Below are 19,197 nucleotides of genomic sequence, written 5' to 3'. Positions count from 1 at the left end.
TACACCTTTACATAATGACAGCAGCAGCTCCTTGCCCCAGCTCATTGCACTCTAACCCCGAGACACACGACCAGGCCTGCCATCCTACACAGCTACCACTGGACTGACCTGACCCAATCTGAAAGATGGGGCCTTGGACCCTGCTGCTCCTGCACCTACCCCTGGGTAGGCTCTGTTTTTTTGAAGGGGGTCTCTGGGGGGAAATGAAGGGGAAGGCAATATCTTGTCTGTTGCACAACTGAATGCATTCAACAAAATTTGGCTTCCGCATTTAACCCAGCCCCTCAATTGATTTTCGTTGATTGTTTGGGTCATGCATTTTACTTTCTGGCGAGGACTGCAGTATTTAATGTAGGATGTTCCTCTTGCAAGTTGCAACTCTTGAAGGAGGCCTGTATAATGTACTGTATATTGATTGACACACCACAGTATCTTATCTTCATTGTTAGTATTATTTGAGACAGAAAAAAATTCTGTAAATGTTTGATGTGTTTTCGTTTGCATTGTCTCTGCTACTAACATTTTGCTCTGCTAAAATGTCTCTTTCTCTGGCTGTCCTGTTCTGTGTCTGTCTATCATTTTGGATGTTTTTTTTTTTGTCTGTCTCACTCTGTCTATCTGTGTGTGTGTGTGTGTGTATCTTCCAGTGGTGTCCATGCTCCCAGCCCCTACCAACGTGTCCATTGTCTCCTTCAACTTGGAGCACACTCTGACCTGGCTGCCAGGTCCAGAGACTCCTGACAACACACATTTCACAGTTCAGAGCCTCAGGTTAGCTCACACTTACACTTCAGTCCCATGCTTTCATTTCATTTAACTTCTCCTTATACGTAGCTGCTGAATAAGCACTTTCTTTTCAGGGTTGTCTTCCAGGATGATCCAATGCTTTCGTTTCGTCTGGTTAGCTGGTCAAGGCCAACACTGAATCACTGCAATTGTGCAATGTAGAGCCGTGTAGATATCTTCATCAGTGTTGCATTTCCTTAGCTTCTCCCTTCTATTTCTCTCTTTTTCTCTCTCAAATCAATTTCAATTCATTTTCATTTGCTTTTTTTCGTACATGACATAACAATGTACATATTGGCAAAGTGTACTTTGGAAATGGAATGATTCATTAATAATATCAATAACAACATCATGAAAAATTGTCAAGATTTTCACAGACAGGACTATCAGTAACAGCAATAATCTAGGGTGGGGGGGTGGGTGGAGTTGTATTAGAAATGGAAATCAGTAAGTAAATAAATGTGTGCAGGTTTGTTTGTCAGACACTGTCCCTCATTTTGGTTACATTTTAGTCATTTAGCAGATACTCTTATCCAGAGTGACTAGGATTAAGTGCCTTGCTCAAGGGCACATTGACAGATTTTTCACCTAGTTGGCTCTGAGTATTCAAACCAGCAACCTTTTGATTACTGGCCTAAGGCTCTTAACCGCTCGGCTACCTGACGCCCAGCAATGGGGTGCGCTGCCAACCCACAGCTCTCTGCGTCCTCCCCCCTACAGGAAGGGTAGCCTCTTCTCATCAGAGAGGTCTTGGAAACCTTGAATTATGATTTCAGATTTGGTGAAATTAAACTCTCTAATTTCTTTACATCTCTCTCTCCCTCGTCCAGGAAGAACTCATGGCAGCTCGTGAAGGGTTGTGCTAGGTTGAAGACCCGCCAGTCATGTGACCTCACTAACACATTCAAGGATCCCTTCTATCATTACAAAGCCCGTGTTCAAGCCATCACCACTACTCAGAAGTCCAACTGGTCCCTCTCTATGCTCTTCTACCCCTTGACTGACAGTGAGATGCTTTTACTCTACCTTTTCCCCCTCCATTTCAGTCTCCTTTTCTTTTCCTTGGAATACCGCGGCTCACTAGACAAAATGCATGTTGAGAATGGTATTTGAGTGAAACATTAGTCTACCCTTTTTTTAAATATTAGGAAATTGACAAAATATTGTCCATTCTAGAGGTCCTCGTTACATCATTTACCTGTTTAGATTTACCTGTATATAATCATTCAGTCTTCACTGTAACCTCTGACCCCTGATGTTGCAGCATTGCTGGGCCCTCCAGTGGTGTCCGTGTCCGGCTGTGGGAACTGCCTGCTCCTGCAGGTAACTCCCCCCACATCCAGGGGCCTGCAGCGCTCCCTGTCCCCCACACAGCTCTACTACAGACAGTTCACTTGCAAGGTGCGCCGGACCAGGGATGGATCTCAGGTAGGACTTGACTTGGTCGTTCAAAATGTGAGTTGGGGGGGGGGGGGGGGGGGGGGACTTCTTAACATATCTCTTTAGCTGACATCTGACATCTCCTTACAGCTTTGATCTTACACTCATTCTGATACCTTGCCCTGTCACGTTGGGTTTGACCTATCAGCATCATTTTGAGGTTGATGTTGTTTTTTACAGTGTAAAGATATGTGAAAGGACATATACCAAGAAAATAAAGTTGTGAGAATGTGGTCAAACCCACACACGTTATATTTGAATAGAACCTGAGATGAACATCAGGGCATTGATGAGAAAGCAGATCAGTATCTGTTTAATATAATAATTTAATCGTGCACATTTTTCCTCTCTGAGGGTTGTTTATCTTTCATGAATACAGATGTAGATACGTGTGGTTTTTGCCCACACCTCTCAGGAGCACTCAGTCTGGTTTGTGTTCGAGGAAACTGCCTCTTGCTCTGAGAAAAAGTACGCCTACACAGATTCAAGAGGAGGGGTCTCTTCTCCTCATCTCTTTGTCAGTCATCTCATCTCCCTATCTCTAACCCACAGTTATTTGTCAATTCAGTACAGATACAGTGAATCTAATACAAGAAAACAATGAATGAACAAATCATTAGTCAAGGGACTAATCTCTTAATGAGATATTGGTATTATAGCTACACACATGGCTATGAATTAGACCGTTGTGGACAATGATCAATGTGGATTACTTATCCAAAGCATTACAGCATGGTAAACGGGTCTATAAACATTATATAAACATTGTGACAATGTCTCTGCCTTTTTGTAGTTCAGCATGTGGGTCACCTCCACTGAGAAAACTGTGATTGGCTACCTGGAGCCAGGGGCGGAGTATTGCGTGACTGTCACCCCATCTACGAGCTTTAACCCTCACTCTGTCCCCTCTGAGCCCCACTGTGCCTTCACCAGCCCTACTGCTGCCAACACAGGTACAGTACCAGGGCCTAACAGCACAGCTAAGAGACCACACAGTGTAGTACAACAAAGCAATACAGCACTGGTAAATCAGTCATACACAACAGGCACGGCCATTATTTTACATCAGTGTTTACATCTGTTAGCAATTATAGTCCGTAACCCTTGGTGTCTGTCTGTCCCCCAGTGCCTGTGGTTCTGAGTGTACTGTGTGCCTTTAGCCTCCTGGTGGTGCTCCTCTGTGGAATAGTGGTCTATAGTGGTCGCCTGCTCTGTATGCACAAACCTCTCCCCAAAACACTGGTACTATTGCCACTTCATTCAACTGCACAGCGAAATTTGATTGGTAAATTGAACACTGCAGGTGTTCAATTTCACACTTTTGAAGTGTTTAAATGAGAACCACCAGAAAGTGTTGAATTTATACATTTCAAAATTCTGCCATTTAACACTGATACTTTGCAACACCAGTGGTGCACTAACTTCGTATTAAAGTTACACTGTTATAGTGTTGACTAATATCTTGTATTTAACACTTCAGAATTCAATGTTTACACTACGTCAGTGATAAATGTATACAGTTATGGCGTTCACCTTTCCCTTTAGAGCATTTTGTTAAGTGTTAAATCAACAATTTAAAACTGTTTTAGTGTCTATAGGGTTCCACACTTTTCAGTGTTAAATTAACACACTGTTTAACACACAGTGTAAAGCCTTATTTGCATATTTCCCAGAGTGCCTTGCTTTTCAAGTGAATTGTGGAGTTACGGCCCATAACTGTATTTGTTAGTGACAGAGACATTGTTGTTGCATCCATTTTCATCCATCTTCACCTAGTGAGATCCTAAGCAAATGTCTTATAATTAAAATACAATTCTTTAACACAATACAACGCATACAGTGCATTCAGACAGTATTCAGACCCCTTGACTTTTCCCACATTTTGTTACGTTACAGCCTTATTCCAAAAAGTATTTAAAATACAATTATCATCAATCTACACACACTAGCCCATAATGACAAAGGGAAAACAGGTTTGTAGACGTTTAGAATAATAGTTGTCACGAACCGACTCAAAGCCCGTAACAAAGGGAGACAACGTGGAGATAAGGAGTAACAAAATATATATTTATTAACTAAAGCAACTAAGGAAAATATACAATGGTGTGTGTAATCAGTAATCAGTAGTGTAAGTGAGTGTTTTGCATGCATGAATGTGATAATGCAGGGTGTTGAAAGGTGCCAAGGCAAACAAACAAACAAAAGGCCACCAAGAACCACAACACAATCTACAAAGGTGTCTGCATGGAGAGAGTCTCCTCCATGAATGTGGAAGAGGTCTATTTATCCTGGGACACACCTGGCCCAGGTGTTTCCCATGTAGCTGACGACCCTCCCAACTCCGCCCACCGGCATCCTAATAAGGAAACAAGAACAAAGAGAGAACACGGCAGACAGAGTGGGAGGGTCGTCACATAGTGAAGACATCAAAACTATGAAATAACACATATGGAATCATGTAGTAACCAAAAAGAGTTCACAAAGCTGTCATCAAGGCTAAGGGTGGCTCTTTTGAAGAATCTCGAATATAAAATAGATTTTGATTTGTTTAACACTTTTTTGGTTACTACATGATTCCATGTATTATTTAATAGTTTTGATGTCCTCACTATTATTCTACATGTAGAAAATAGTAAAAATAAAGAAAAATCCTGGAATGAGTAGGTGTGTCCAAACTTTTGACTGGTACTGTATGTAAATCATTTTCTAATCTTTTTTATTTCTGACACAGTTTCAAACATTTCTAAAAACCTGTTTTCCCTTTTTCATTATGGGGTATTGTGTGTAAATTGAGGATTTGTTTTATTCTATACATTTTTGAATAAGGCTGTAACGTAACAAAATGTGGAACAAGTCAAGGGGTCTGAATACTTTCCAAATGCACTGTTATTCATAAGGCCTCATTTTGAGAGCCTAGTTTTTCCTAATACAGTTGCCTTAAAGTCATGGTTTACAGGCAAAACCAGGCCTGCAAGTCACATTATACTGGATGGCAAAGTGATGTAATTCCTATTGGAATCCAACCAGAGTGGGGATATCCAACATTTAGAATTTTTATTCACCCACAACCTGCATTCAGGGTTGGGAAGACTAAGATATGCGGCTACCTTAAGAATCTAAACTGGAACTTGCATTTCATCAACAGGTGCAATAAATCCATATAACAGATTGGATTACCTTAGAAAAATGCATGTTATTTATATAAGCACAAGATTAATTAATCAACACATGCAATAGGGCATGCTGGGAAATATGAAAATGATGGATGTGGTTTTGGTGTAATACTGGTTATTAACACCAACATTAGGGTTCTTTTACACAAATGAGTGATAATGTAACACTTACAGAGTTAATTTAACACCTGAATCAACACTTGAAATGTTACAATGAAAAATCAACACTATGTAACACTGATTAATTTGACACCCTGCTTGAACAACAAACAGTATTTTTTAACAGTCTGTTCATAGTAACACAAATTAACACCACATCAACACCACAACTGCTTACACCAGGATATGAACATAGATCATTTTGCTACTGAAACTTTGCCTGACACCAATGTAAATCAATACAGATTATTATTATTATTGTTATTTATTCACTCAGGGGGAAAGGAAATTAAATCACCATCATTATAATGCTTTTGATATTGCCTCTTCCATGGCTTAACACCCAACCCTTTTTGGCTCTACTCTCTCTGCCTACAGTCCTCTGTTCCTCTCTGTGGTGGTTAGATACCCACAGATCCCTAGCCTGACCCCTTCAACCTGCTCTCAGTCCTGCCTGTAGTTGGACCCCCATCACCATGACTTTGTCCCTCCCAGGCCATACACAGGGGAGGAGACGTGTCAAGGAAGAAGATGATGATGCAGTTTACTCTGGGCTATGGACTGGTGGTGGTCTCCTCGAGATCAAATAAATATTTAACCCACAATTATCCAGTGATAAGATTATAACAACCCATTGCTTTATATTTATGTCTGAGTCATGACAAAGTTATATTATTATTTTATTGTGAATAAAGCTACTTTGTGATTGATTATAACATGTAAAAAAAAAAAAGGCATAAGCAAAAACAAAATGTGAAATGTATGTCGATTTTTCTATAAATGTATTGAACTATGTCCTATTCAACAAGTAGTTGAGGTTTCATTATAGACCTGTAATAAAAGGAGGAAATTGAATACGTTTTATTGCGATTCTTTATTATTGACACTGAATATTGCGAAGCTAGGAAATGCCCAGTGCGTGTCATGTTTTTCGTTTGAACCGTACGTAAAGCTTCAGTATTCTTACGCAGCGTAGTTACGCTTACCTCGCAATTCTCAGACCATTCAGAAAGTTGGCTAGACAAACTCAAGAGCAGCCGCAAGAAAAATATAGCCAACAAAACATTTCAGTGTCGTTGGATTACATTGAAAATCTCTTGGATAACATGCAATCTACAGTTTTTACCATCTTGTTTGTCAAAGTATGTTTAACTTTACATGGAATTACAGGTCAGTATTTTGATCTTGGTCTTACCATAGGAGGCATAGCCAACCAACAGGCGATTGTCTATGTTTGTAGGTGAAGGTTTTAAACCTCCTTTTGTAGATATTCCTTTATTTCAACTTCTATTATACATGTATTTAACACTCTCATACATTCCTCAATCTATTGTATTGCCAATTGTGAGAACCAATGGAAACACTTGACATTTTGTCGTCGTCGTCATTGCGGTAAATATTAGTTTACTTCCTTCTCTGTAACGCACAGGAATGGTCTCTGTTACGGATGATGTAAATACACATAGGCTAAAGGTTTTATCCAGCAGCATTGCTGTATGGCAGATTTGCGCAAGAGTGTTTCTCTCTATGAAGCAGGCTTAATATCTCGAGTACCTCTTAAAATAGTCTAAGACCTGAAACAATACTATTTCTCCACACCTGCTGCATGATGTACAGCATAGCATCCCAACCTTTTTCGGTTACTGTACCACCAACTGAATTTTGCTCTGCCTGATGTTGATGTGCCCCCTCATCTAAATTTTACTAGTAGGCCTATCACTGGTGTACAGTATATTGTCGGTATGTTCAAATGTATATCTCGGTGCTTTACAGCAGTGTTAGCCGAACTTCCAAGTCCCAGTAACATCAGGATTAACTCTGTCAACATGGGACTAGTGTTGGAGTGGGATGCACCTCAGAACCACACAGAAAACATAACCTACAGAGCAGAGTACAGGTGAGTGGAGACTGTGGTAATATGAAAAACAACACAATGGAGCAAAGTGAGGGTGACACTTTGAAATATGAGGAACTTCCTCCTGTGGGTGCTGGGAAAGGGTAGAACTGACACACCTTCAAGTCGACTTTACCAGTAGACTCTCAATGTGTCATACATAGGCATGCTCACACTCTGGCGTGCTCTTTGTACCTACACACATTCCTACTTTTCTCATACAGTATTGCTCACACTGACACACACACAGACAGTATATTTTTAAGAAATGAGTGCAACTATTTCACTTCCACCTCAAAAAGCACATGAAAGAGGATTTTGACCCCACAATCTATTAGAAACATAATTTTGTTGACATATAATATAATCTCTGAGAAATTAAGCTAATTGGGTATTTTAATTGATAGGATTCATATTCAGTAAATATAGGACCTAACACCTGAGTTGGAACCCATTTTTCTAACAATGAGGATTCCAAAGAAATTGTCAAAAGCCCCCCATGGACCCCCCCCCCCACACCAACAATGAGTATATGGTATCAGTTCTCTCTGACAAGTAGTCAGAGTATTGTTTCTTCATCCTATGCAATGCAATCCCCGTGAATTTTGGGATGTTTTTTATTCCCCTGATCAGAGAAATTTGTCATTGAAGTTGTTAGCTTTTACAAATTAAATGAAAAGCTAAAATGTATTCAACCCCTTTGTTATGCCAAGCCTAAATATGTTCAGGAGTACAAATGTGCTTAAAATGTCACAAAATAAGTTGCATGGATTCACTCTGGGTATGATAATAGTGTTTTCTGTACCCCACACATACAATTATCTGTTTGGTTCCTCAGTCGAGCAGTGGAGTTCAAACACAGATTCAACCACGTCTACCAGGGTGGTTTACAATGGCCTCACAAAGAAGGATGGGTAGATGGGTAATTAAAATTTTTAAAAATTAGATATTTAATATCCCTTTCATCGTGGTGAAGTTATTCATTACACTTAGGATGGTGTATCAATACACCCAGTCACTACAAAGATAAAGGTGTCCTTCCTAACTCAGTTGCCGGAGAGGAATGAAACTGCTCAGGGATTTCACCAAGAAAACTGAGGATGGGTCAACAATATTGTAATTACCCTAAAATACTAACCTAAATGACAGAGTGAAAAGAAGTAAGCCTGTACAGAATACAAATATTCCGAAACATGTATCCTGTTTGCAAAAAGGCACTAAAGTAAAACTGCAAAAAATGTGGCAAAGAAATTTACTTTATGTCCTCGGGGGCTCCCGAGTGGTGCAGCGGTCTAAGGCACTGCATCTCATCTGGTTCGAATCCAGACTGTATCACATCTGGCTGTGATTGGGAGTCCCATAGGATAGGACGGTGCACAATTGGCCCAGGCTTAACCTGTCTGGGAACCCCTCGCCAACAGCCAATGAAATTGCTGGGCACCGAATACAAATCAACAGAAATCTCATAAATCAAATTTCTCAAACATACAAGTGTTAGGCACCATTTTAAAGATAAAATTCTCGTTAATCCAGCCACAGTGTCTGATTTTAAAAATGCTTTACAGCGAAAGCTCCACAAACGATTATGTTAGGTCACCACCAAGCCACAGAAAAACCCAGCCATTTTTACAGCCAAAGAGAGGAAAAATTAATCACTAACCTTTGATGATCATCATCAGATGACACTCATAGGACTTCATGTTACACCATACATGTATGTTTTGTTTGATAAAGTGCATATTTATATCCAAAAATCTCATTTTACATTGGCGTGTTATGTTCAGTAGTTCCAAAACATGCAGTGATATTGCAGAGAGCCACGTCAATTCATAGAAGTACTCATTATAAATGTTGATGAAAATTCAAATGTTATGCATGGAAGTTTAGATAAACCTCTCCTTAATTTTTTTTTTATACTTCCGGAAAAAGCATAATCTGAGTACTGCGCTCAGAGCCCAAAACAGCCAAAAGAAATATCCGCCATGTTGCGCAGTCAACATTAGTCAGAAATAGCATTATAAATATTCACTTACCTTTGATGATCTTCATCAGAATGCACTCCCAGGAATCCCAGTTCCACAATAAATGTTTGATTTGTTCGATGAAGTTCATCATTTATGTCTATATACCTCCTTTTGTTAGGGCATTTGGTAAACAAATCTAAACGAGCATGCAACTTCCAGCAGAAAGGTCGGACGAAAATTCAAAAAAATTATATTACTGGTCGTAGAAACATATCAAACTATGTATAGAATCAAACTATGTATAGAATCAATCTTTAGGATGTTTTTATCATAAACGTTCAATAATGTTCCAACCGGAGAATTCAATTGTCTGTAGAAAAGCAATGGAACGAGAGCTACCTCTCTTGTAAATACGCATGACTTTGATCAAGGCTGCTGGCAGACCTCTGACTCATTCCCCTCTCATTTGGCCCCACTTCACAGTAGAAGCCTCAATCAAGTTTCTAAAGACGGTTGACATCTATTGGAAGCCTTAGGAAGTGCAACATAACAAAAATCCCACTGTAACTTCAATAGGGGCTGAGTTTAAAAACTACAAACCTCAGATTTCCCACTTCCTGTTTGGATTTTTTCTCAGGTTTTTGCCTGCCATATGAGTTCTGTTATACTCACAGACATCATTCAAACAGTTTTCGAAACTTCTGAGTTTCTATCCAATACTACTAATAATATGCATATATTAGCATCTGGGACCGAGTAGGAGGCAGTTTACTCTGGGCATGCTTTTCATCCAAAAGTGAAAATGCTGCCCCCTATCCCAAAGAAGTTAACTGACCTGCCTAGTTAAATAAAGGTTAAATATATACAAATATATATAAAGTGTTATGTTTGGGGCAAATCAAAAACATTACTGAGTAACACTCTTCATATTTCAAGCAGGGTGTTGGTTGCATCATGTTATGGGTATGCTTGTCATCTGCAAGGATTAGTGAAATTTTGGGGATAAAAAGAAACACAGCTATAAGCACAGGCAAAGTCCTAGAGCAGTGGTCGCCGACTGGTTGATCACGATCAGCTGGTCGGTCTTCAAGGCATTCCTAGTCGATCACCAAATATTTCTGTAGAAAAGCCAACGAACGATAAAGGCTTGCGCTCCTTTTTTAAACCTGTTGAGTTGTTGCCGGTAGGTGCACTTGATTCAAAAGTCCTGCGCACCGGGTAAGCAAAGAGTTCCTATGAGACAAACTACGCCTACCCGGCGGACCGGAATATCTGTGACTAAATGGAGAGCACCTACTGGGCTGCCCAATCGGATAGCTCAAATTACCGTGGCTACAGAGCTTCCATGACCCTGGCCACAGTCAAGTTTAATAGGCTACTCGCCTGCTTAAGATTTAATAACTTTTAAAACCATGACCACAGAGGGACTGTTAACGAATACAGCAAAGAGCTGCTGTTTTGATGAGTGAGTTAATGTTTAAATGTATATGTAGCACTGTCACTGTTTTTATTCAACACTATTACAAAACGCGCTTCTCCGTTCTTCCGCTCGGGCTGCAGTTGCAATGAATGAATAGCCAAGTATTGAAAGCCCTGCGTTTTATTATCATTATTATTAGCTGCTCATCGTGTCGATTTTAATATGAAGGAATATTTAACTTTCTCTGGTCATAGGAATAACATGAATTTGTGCATGAGGCAGATGCGGTGCGACTCAAGTTTTGCCATCAGGTGGAAGACTGTGTCCCCTCTCTCTGGTCAGTCTCAGCGGAGGAAAGGAAGGAGAGAGCAGGTGGAAGACGGTGTCCCCTCTCTCTGGTCAGTCTCAGCGGAGGTAAGGAAGGAGAGAGCAGGGGCCGTGAGAGGCAGTTGGGAAAAATAGTTTCGAACGGTCATCAGTCAGAAACTCGGGGGTCTTTCTAGAGCTCCGACTTTTCGACCTGAAGATCACTGACGTCGTGATTTGGTCTCGTTGAACATCAGATGCAGGTACCATCAGTTCAGTAAAATAAAAAAGCTAATTATTTAAATTCATGCTCCACAGTGGCTCACAAGTGCTAAACCAACTGCTCTATTTTGTTATCAAAGCTCAAGTTTTTAAATATAACATGGTCTGATTAACAATATTGGCAGGCCAATCATAGAGCCAATATCCTGTGATAATCTATTAGGCCTACTGCCCAAACCTCATTCCTACAAAATTGTTTGTGTGAGGTTAATGTAAAAAAAAAAAATCTGAGCAGTAGATCTCAGCTGCTTTTTGACTGTGAAAGTGATCTTGACTCAGAAAAGGTGACTGCTGTCCTAGAGGAAAACCTGGTTCAGTCTGCTTTCCAACAGACACTGGGAGGCAAGTTCACATTTCAGCAGGACAATAACCTAAAACACAAGTCCAAATATACACTGTATTTGCTTACCAAGATGTTCCTGAGTGGCCTAGTCAGAGACCTGACTAGTGGCCTAGTCCAGTCCATGGCAAGACTTGAAAATGGCTGTCTAGCAATGACCAACAACCAACTTGACAGAGCTTGAAGAATTAACAAGTAATAATAATGTGTTGTAATCGCTGCCAAAGTTTATTCTAACATGTATTGACTTAGGGGTGTGAATACTTATGTAAATGAGATATTTCCGTATTTAACTTATCAATACATTTGCACACAAAAAATACATCTTTTCACTTTGTCATTATCGGGTATTGTGTGTAGATGGGTGAGAGAAAAATAAAAAAAAAGTTATACATTTTGAATACTCACACTGGCAAATCAGATGTTAGGTACTGTAACACAACAAAATATGGAATAAGTCCATTTACTTGCATTGGATTTGTGCCACAAATGCTAAAATGTTAGCATTTGAAGCAGTAGCCAGGTAAAGAAACCAAAGCATGGGTTGCTGTCATACCTTCCATAAACTGCCTATTAATCATCTAGTAGCAGGAACAGCAACATCTAGTGATCAGAAGCTGGTAATATCAGGATGTAGGATAGGACATTTCTCTGAAAGAAAAACGTTTAATAATAATACATTCACTCAGAAAACATTGCATTGGATGAAGAAACAATACTCAGAGCACCTGTGTACTTTTTGTTGTGCTGGGTTTGGTTGAGGGTCCGTCGGTGGCTGTTGACCATTTCTTTGTATTCCTCATGTCTTACTCATTGTTTGAAAGAAAGTTTGGCCCAAATTGGATGTTAGCTACTGTATTTATTGGATATTGTATGAACGTTGAAAAGACGTCATTTATAGACGTCTATGTTTGGGCCAAATCAAGGCTGGGCCAGACCGGACAAAATCTGAACCAAACATAGACTTCTATGATTGGTTCAGATTTGGACCGGACCAAAAACCAATGTCTGTGGAACTCAAGGCCGATCTGGACTTGGACAAAAATAGACGTCCAAAAGGCATTTGCATCGGTCCGTGCTGACTGAGGTGTAGCCTGTTGCCTGAAATATCATTTTATGAATGGCCAATTATGTGATAAGCCTTCCGTTTGTAAAACACCAAAAAAGACATCCGGACAGGACCAAAAAAAAGACGTCTGCTCGTGCTTACTGGGGTGTCGGGCAATGGAATTTTATGAATATCCATCCATGTGGTGGGCCCACCATTTGTAAAACAGGCTGTTGCCTTTATTTGTCCAACAACACACTGGAGAGGCACGCTGGGAATGGACAAGCAAAATCATTTGCGCCCATGCCTTTGATAAAGTTGGCCCTGATTATCACAGGGCGGCATCGGCGTTCATCTAAAAAGCCCATATGCCACTGGTTGAGAGAAATTATCATTGTTTTTGGGCAGAATTTTGTGAGGTTCTATGTGTTGTTGTTGGTGCGTCTTGGTCAGTTTAGCTCCGAAGATGCCGCCCTCGTCAATCTGCCGCCACCTAATCCTGCCTAATGAGCATCCGACCATGCTGGTAATAATATTCTACTGCAATAACTATTATGCCATGTTTTGATACAGGGGCTTAGTCGGACGCAATGAGGTTGTATGTTGGAACACAACAGCCCAAAGCTGTGACTTCACCAGTCATCTAAACAAATTTGGAGTGTACACTTTCCAAGTGAGGGCAGAACGAGAGGGGGACACATCTCGCTGGATGAAGACTAAGAAGTTTGTCATGGATGAACACAGTGAGTTTATACCCATCTCCGTAACAGCTTTGACAGATCTTCAGGGTATGAAAGTGTATTAACATGCACTGTTCAACCAGAGGTTGGGTAAAACACAGTGTGTCACTGTGAATAAAGCCTGGAGCCTGACAGAATTGCCTCTTTAATAGACTAGTCTATGGTTATCAGCTAGCAAGTGTGATTTCTTTAACCCTCCTCATCTGAGAGGTGTTCACTTCCTCTAGGTCACTTCCTTTCAAATGTCTCTCTACAGCCACGCTAGGCCCTCCCGGTGTGGCGCTCGTCTCCAGTGGTGCTGTCATTGAAGTGAGCATCAACGACCCAGTGCTCAAGATCTCTGAGTTCAAAGACTTATACAACAACGCACACTTTAATATCACCTACTGGAAAGAGGGTCAGGAGGAGAAGGTATGGTGACCATTTTGGGATCTGATCATGTTAAAACAAAGGAAAACAGACTGTCGCCAGATCTTTCACACCTGGTGGTTAACAAGCAGTACTTCATAGTAACGGGAGCCAATAAGGAGTATGAGGTACAGGTTTAAGCAGATTGCGAATTATACCGTGACATGTTTATGGATCTAATAGTAAAGACGTGTCATTTAACATTCGAAATTGTTTTATTACCTTTTTAATTTGGCATGAACACAACCAGTCATGATGTTTTTGTCTTATTGTCAAAAAAAAAAAAGAGTAGACTACTTGTGCATGCTCGTCCACTCCAAAATAGTTCCAGCATCCGAACAGTGCACTGTGCGCTTACGCCATTTGATGAATGGAAAGAGACATCTTTTACAAAACACCTAACAGTTTAATGACAATCGGCGATTATCATTTGGTCGACGCTCTTGTAGCCTGAATTAATTGATGCCTCTTGCTGACTGTCCCAGGATGACAAGTGCAGACACGTGGGTGTTTTTGTTGTTGTTTTTTTTGCCTTGACACAGGTGGGGTTGTTTGTTTAATTTGGAATACACTTTTATTTTAATATTTACCACTGTGGCAGTATAAATTGCATTTTAAACAAATAAAATAATGGTGAAATTAGCATTACTTAGAGCATCGGTTTCACGTTGTTGCTTTTAGGGGGAACCTTCTGGGTTTAGGGTCAGAGCACAAAAACTACTTATCCATCTGCCAATGGTAACTGTTATGACTGTGGGTGGGATAATCTGATGGCGCTGTCGATCCTCACTACTTCTCTATCACCCCCTCCCAGGACAAAAGTATGAAATGCACCCCACTTCGTAAAGTGGTCTTGGCACTGGAGCCATGGACCAGGTACTGTGTTCAGGTCTGGGTGTACACCCAGAGGTTCTCCAAACACAGCCAGCCCAGCAATGTTACATGTGAGAGCACCGCTAAGGGTGAGCCCCATGTCTCTCGCTCTCTTTCCGCCTCTCTCTCTCTCTCTTCCTCCCTTTCATCGGTTAAACACAAATGATGAGGATTTGATTAGATTGCTGCCTTCAGTGCTTCTCCAAGTCCCCTCTGCTCAACTAAATTCTTCCTCCCTGGTGTCCTTTTTCCAACCCCAACCACTCCTCAGGCAATGACAGGCCTTGGGTGGTAGCCCTGGTGACGTTTGTGGTGATGGCTGTGGCAGTGGCCCTGCTGGCCCTGGCCTTCTGGTACTGCTACAGGGTGGTCCGCTTCCTCAGACCCAAGGCCAAGCTGCCTGAACATTTCACAGAGGTCAGTAGTATGACTCATGATCATTGTGTTTTAATGAATAATAGACTGTATTTCTTTGTGTGTAGCAGTGGAGGGTGATGGGTCAAAATAATGTTGTTCTCTGTAACACAATTATGTGGTATTCTATTCTATGCAGTAGCTGTTGGATTCACCATGCTCCTCCATCCTGGCCATACAGAGCAGCCTCCAGCCTGAGGAGGTGTACCATGAGCTCCGCGTCATGCCAGGTGGGGCATAGACAAAGGAGAGCTCTATCTGTTGGTCGGAAGAACGTAATACACACAGACTGGGAGAAAACACACAGACCGTCTGGCTGTGTTCGAGAGTATCAAAACTGTGGATTGAGACTGACTGACAGATCTACAAATAATATTGAAAAGTTATTTACGTTGCAAGGTGATTTGTTGATCAGTCATTCTCGACTCGCCTTTAAAGTCGGCTGCAATGTCGAACACGCCCAAAGTGGGTGGGGAAGATATGGGTCAAAAATAGGAACTGAGTAGTCCCAGGTGAAGTAAGAAAAGAGAACAAGGACTGAAATAGATGGCAGAAAAGAGGACGTGTATCTTATTGAGAATTGAGAAATAATATTCTGACATCTGGGATTTAGTGATTTTTATTAATGTTGATGAAATGCTAAGAGAGCTACTTACTGTGATGTGTTTATTTATGTGACCTTTAAGTGTATGATAATGATCAATATTGCCTATCATTCATTACGGCCATGCATGGTAAGCCTACACTGGCATTTTTTGGGGAATCATGGCTATAGGGCAACGGAATGGTTCAACCACTGTCATCAGAGAGACTTACAACACAGTCCAAATGGCACAACACCAGGAAGGGAGTATTACATGGTCTGTGTTTATGCCTTGATGCACTCTGTGTTTGTTCCTATGTGACTCTGTGTTTGTTCCTATGTGTCTCTGTGTGACTCTGTGTTTGTTCCTATGTGTCTCTGTGTGACTCTGTGTTTGTTCCTATGTGTCTCTGTGTGACTCTGTGTTTGTTCCTATATGTCTCTGTGTGACTCTGTGTTTGTTCCTATGTGTCTCTGTGTGACTCTGTGTTTGTTCCTATATGTTTCTGTGTGACTCTGTGTTTGTTCCTATGTGTCTCTGTGTGACTCTGTGTTTGTTCCTATGTGTCTCTGTGTGACTCTGTGTTTGTTCCTATGTGTCTCTGTGTGACTCTGTGTTTGTTCCTATATGTTTCTGTGTGACTGTGTTTGTGCCTAATATGTCTCTGTGTGACTCTGTGTTTGTGCCTATATGTCTCTGTGTGACTCTGTGCTTGTTCCTATATGTCTCTGTGTGACTCTGTGTTTGTGAAGGATATTAAAGGACCAATGCAGCCATTTTTATCTAAATATCAAATCATTTATAAGTAACAATGAAAACAATCAGAGTAAGGTACTTTTTTAGCAAATAGCAACTTCTTAATCAAGACATTTGCTAGGACTGTCTGGGAGTGCTTTAGGCAAAAACAGAAAATGAACTGTTATTGGCAGAGAGGTTTGGAACTCTTTCTTATTGGTCTATTAACTAATTTACCACATGGTGATGTTACCATGGAAGGCCAAAACTCCATCCTACGTAAAAAGGCTGAAATTTCAGATGGTCTTTTCAAACAGCTCTTATACTTAAAGGACATTATCATAATTTTCATAATTTCAGTATTATTCCAAGCTCATAGTGTGGAAATTTAAAACACAGGTAACTCACGTTTTTGACTGCATTGGCCCTTTAACAGTTGAAGGTACTCTATTAGCACTTGGAAGATGTCGTTTGACATTTGAAGTCATGTTTTATAGACTTTTTACCATTTTATATTGTGGGAGACCACACACACAAACAAGTAAAAAATGTGCCCAACAGTTAAAAATGACTTGCCAAGGGAATAAATATATATTTTTAAATGCTCATAAATGTTTGGTGTTGTCACCTATCATTGGTTATTATCAATGCATGTTTACTTAAAGTTGAAATATCTTGAACCCAAATATAAACACAACATGCAACAATTTAAAGATTTTACTGAGTTACAGTTCATATATGGAAGTCTGTCAATTTAAATAAATTCATTACCCCTAATCTATGGATTTCACATGACTGGACAGGGGCACAGCCATGGGTGGGGCATAGGCCCACCCATTGGGGAGCCAAGTCCAGCCAATCAGAATGAGTTTTTCACCACAAAAGGGGAAATTATTACAGACATATATACTCGTCAGTTTGATCAGCTGTCCTGGTGGCTGGTCTCCACAGGTGAAGAAGCTGGACGTAGAGGTCCTGGGCTGGCGTGGTATCATGTGGTCTGCGGTTGTGAGGCCGGTTGGACAAATTAACATTAAATTCTCTGGCAACAGCTCTGGTGGACATTCTTGCAGTCAACATGCCAATTGCACATTCCCGCAAAACCTTGAGACATCTGTGGCATTGTGTTGTGGGACACAACTGCATATTTTAGAGTGGACTTTTATTGTCCCCAGCACAAGGTGCACCTGTGTAATGATCATGCTGTTTAATTAGCTTCTTGATCAGGTGGATGGATTATCTTGGCAAAGGACAAATGCTTACTAACAGGGATGTAAACAAATGTGTGCACAAAATTGAGAGAAAACATATTTGTGTGTGTATGGAACATTTCTGGGATCTTTTATTTCAGCTCATGATACATGGGACCAACACTTTATATGTTGCGTTTATATTTTTTCCCAGTATCTATCTTCATGCTTACATCCTTATAATCTAATTACATAGGCCTACATGTGATCCAAATCTCTAACATAAGTAAATGAAATATATTATCTTGTGACAACATAGCTAATGTATTTATCTAGATGTTACTGTAATGTTGTGTCCCATGTTATAGCCTACAATTTGTCTTGTCTGTAATATTGTTGTCACAAACAATATTGTCAAATGTCTATTAAGCGTGAGAATTGAATACATATTATAGGCTACACATGGGTTATAGTAGGGGATTTCTACACTGGATTTCTACATTGGAAGCTAAATATGTGTCTCCTAAACCAGCCCTTAATGAGAAAGTACCCCAGATACCAGCCGTGGGGTCAATACCAAGTGAATTTGACGGCTTGGCATATTGTTTACCGAGTAGCTTCTGTGAACTGAAAGTATTCACACCCCTTGACTTATTCCACATTTTGTTGTTTTACAGCCTGAATTCAAATGGATGAAATAGATTATTTTCCTCACCCATTTTTTTTAACCATTACAAGGCAAATCAGTTAAGAACAACCTCTAGTGACTCCCAAACCCGCATGCGGGAGCGTAATCATCGCCTGAAACGAATTAGCATAACGCAACGGACGTAAATATCCCTAGAAAATATTCCTATTCATGAAAATCACAAATTAAATATATTGAGACACAGCTTAGCCTTTTGTTAATCACCCTGTCATCTCAGATTTTCAAAATATGCTTTACAACCAACGCTAGACAAGCATTTGTGTAAGTTTATCGATAGCCTAGCATAGCATTATGCCTTGCTAGCAGCAGGCAACCTTGTCACGGAAATGAGAAAAGCAATCAAATTAAATTGTTTACCTTTGATGAACTTCGGATGTTTTCACTCACGAGACTCCCAGGTAGATAGCCAAAGTTCATTTTTTCCCAAAATATTATTTTTGTAGGGGAAATAGCTCAGTTTGTTCTTCACGTTTGGCTGAGAAATCGGCCGGAAATTGCGGTCACCACAACTCTGAAAAATATTCCAAATTAGCTCCATAATATCGACAGAAACATGGCAAACGTTGTTTAGAATCCATCCTCAAGGTGTTTTTCTAATATCTATTCGATAATATATCCGTCGGGACAATTCGTTTTTCTCTAAGACCGATTGGAGTAATGGCTACCTCTGTATTTTACGCGAGAATCTCTCTCGGAGCCACAATGTGACCACAAACGCAATGTGGCCGCCTA

At 40.4% G+C, this 19,197-nt stretch overlaps 2 protein-coding genes across 4 annotated transcripts; both read left to right on the top strand.

Moving 5' to 3' along the window:
- LOC110501424 (interferon alpha/beta receptor 2-like) lies at positions 1-6,413 on the top strand. 2 transcript variants are annotated; one of them, XM_021578985.2, is made up of 7 exons: positions 1-165; positions 648-771; positions 1,617-1,792; positions 2,051-2,214; positions 3,020-3,179; positions 3,353-3,468; positions 5,937-6,413. In XM_021578985.2, the coding sequence occupies exons 1-7, from the start codon at positions 126-128 to the stop codon at positions 5,961-5,963; spliced, it is 807 nt and encodes a 268-aa protein (XP_021434660.1). In that variant the 5' UTR covers positions 1-125; the 3' UTR covers positions 5,964-6,413. The 2 variants fall into 2 exon arrangements, with proteins under 2 accessions (XP_021434660.1, XP_021434661.2); XM_021578986.2 differs by lacking the exon at positions 3,353-3,468 and having other exon boundaries at positions 3-165.
- Positions 6,414-6,519: 106 nt separating this feature from the next.
- On the top strand, positions 6,520-17,199 carry LOC110501423 (interleukin-10 receptor subunit beta). Of its 2 annotated transcripts, none has more exons than XM_021578982.2 (7): positions 6,520-6,728; positions 7,332-7,455; positions 13,386-13,555; positions 13,809-13,963; positions 14,775-14,922; positions 15,105-15,250; positions 15,390-17,199. In XM_021578982.2, exons 1-7 carry the CDS (start codon positions 6,665-6,667, stop codon positions 15,486-15,488), a joined length of 906 nt encoding a protein of 301 aa, XP_021434657.1. In that variant the 5' UTR covers positions 6,520-6,664; the 3' UTR covers positions 15,489-17,199. The 2 variants fall into 2 exon arrangements, with proteins under 2 accessions (XP_021434657.1, XP_021434658.1); XM_021578983.2 differs by having other exon boundaries at positions 6,521-6,728; positions 15,387-17,199.
- Positions 17,200-19,197: the final 1,998 nt, after the last annotated feature.

Source organism: Oncorhynchus mykiss, chromosome 22 (genome assembly GCF_013265735.2).
Source record: "Oncorhynchus mykiss isolate Arlee chromosome 22, USDA_OmykA_1.1, whole genome shotgun sequence".
NCBI lineage: Eukaryota > Metazoa > Chordata > Actinopteri > Salmoniformes > Salmonidae > Oncorhynchus > Oncorhynchus mykiss.
This window is presented reverse-complemented; position numbering and strand designations above follow the sequence as displayed.

What these genes read in the sequence shown, in the direction of transcription:
- LOC110501424 (XM_021578985.2), top strand. Translation starts at nt 126, where the DNA reads ATGGGGCCTTGGACCCTGCTGCTCCTGCACCTACCCCTGG. An exon ending in CTTCTACCCCTTGACTGACA is followed by an intron (nt 1,793 to 2,050) that starts GTGAGATGCTTT and finishes CTGATGTTGCAG; the next exon opens with CATTGCTGGGCCCTCCAGTG. An exon ending in AACCTCTCCCCAAAACACTG is followed by an intron (nt 3,469 to 5,936) that starts GTACTATTGCCA and finishes CTCTGCCTACAG; the next exon opens with TCCTCTGTTCCTCTCTGTGG.
- LOC110501423 (XM_021578982.2), top strand. Translation starts at nt 6,665, where the DNA reads ATGCAATCTACAGTTTTTACCATCTTGTTTGTCAAAGTATGTTTAACT. An exon ending in ACCTACAGAGCAGAGTACAG is followed by an intron (nt 7,456 to 13,385) that starts GTGAGTGGAGAC and finishes GTTTTGATACAG; the next exon opens with GGGCTTAGTCGGACGCAATG. An exon ending in TGCCTGAACATTTCACAGAG is followed by an intron (nt 15,251 to 15,389) that starts GTCAGTAGTATG and finishes TCTATGCAGTAG; the next exon opens with CTGTTGGATTCACCATGCTC.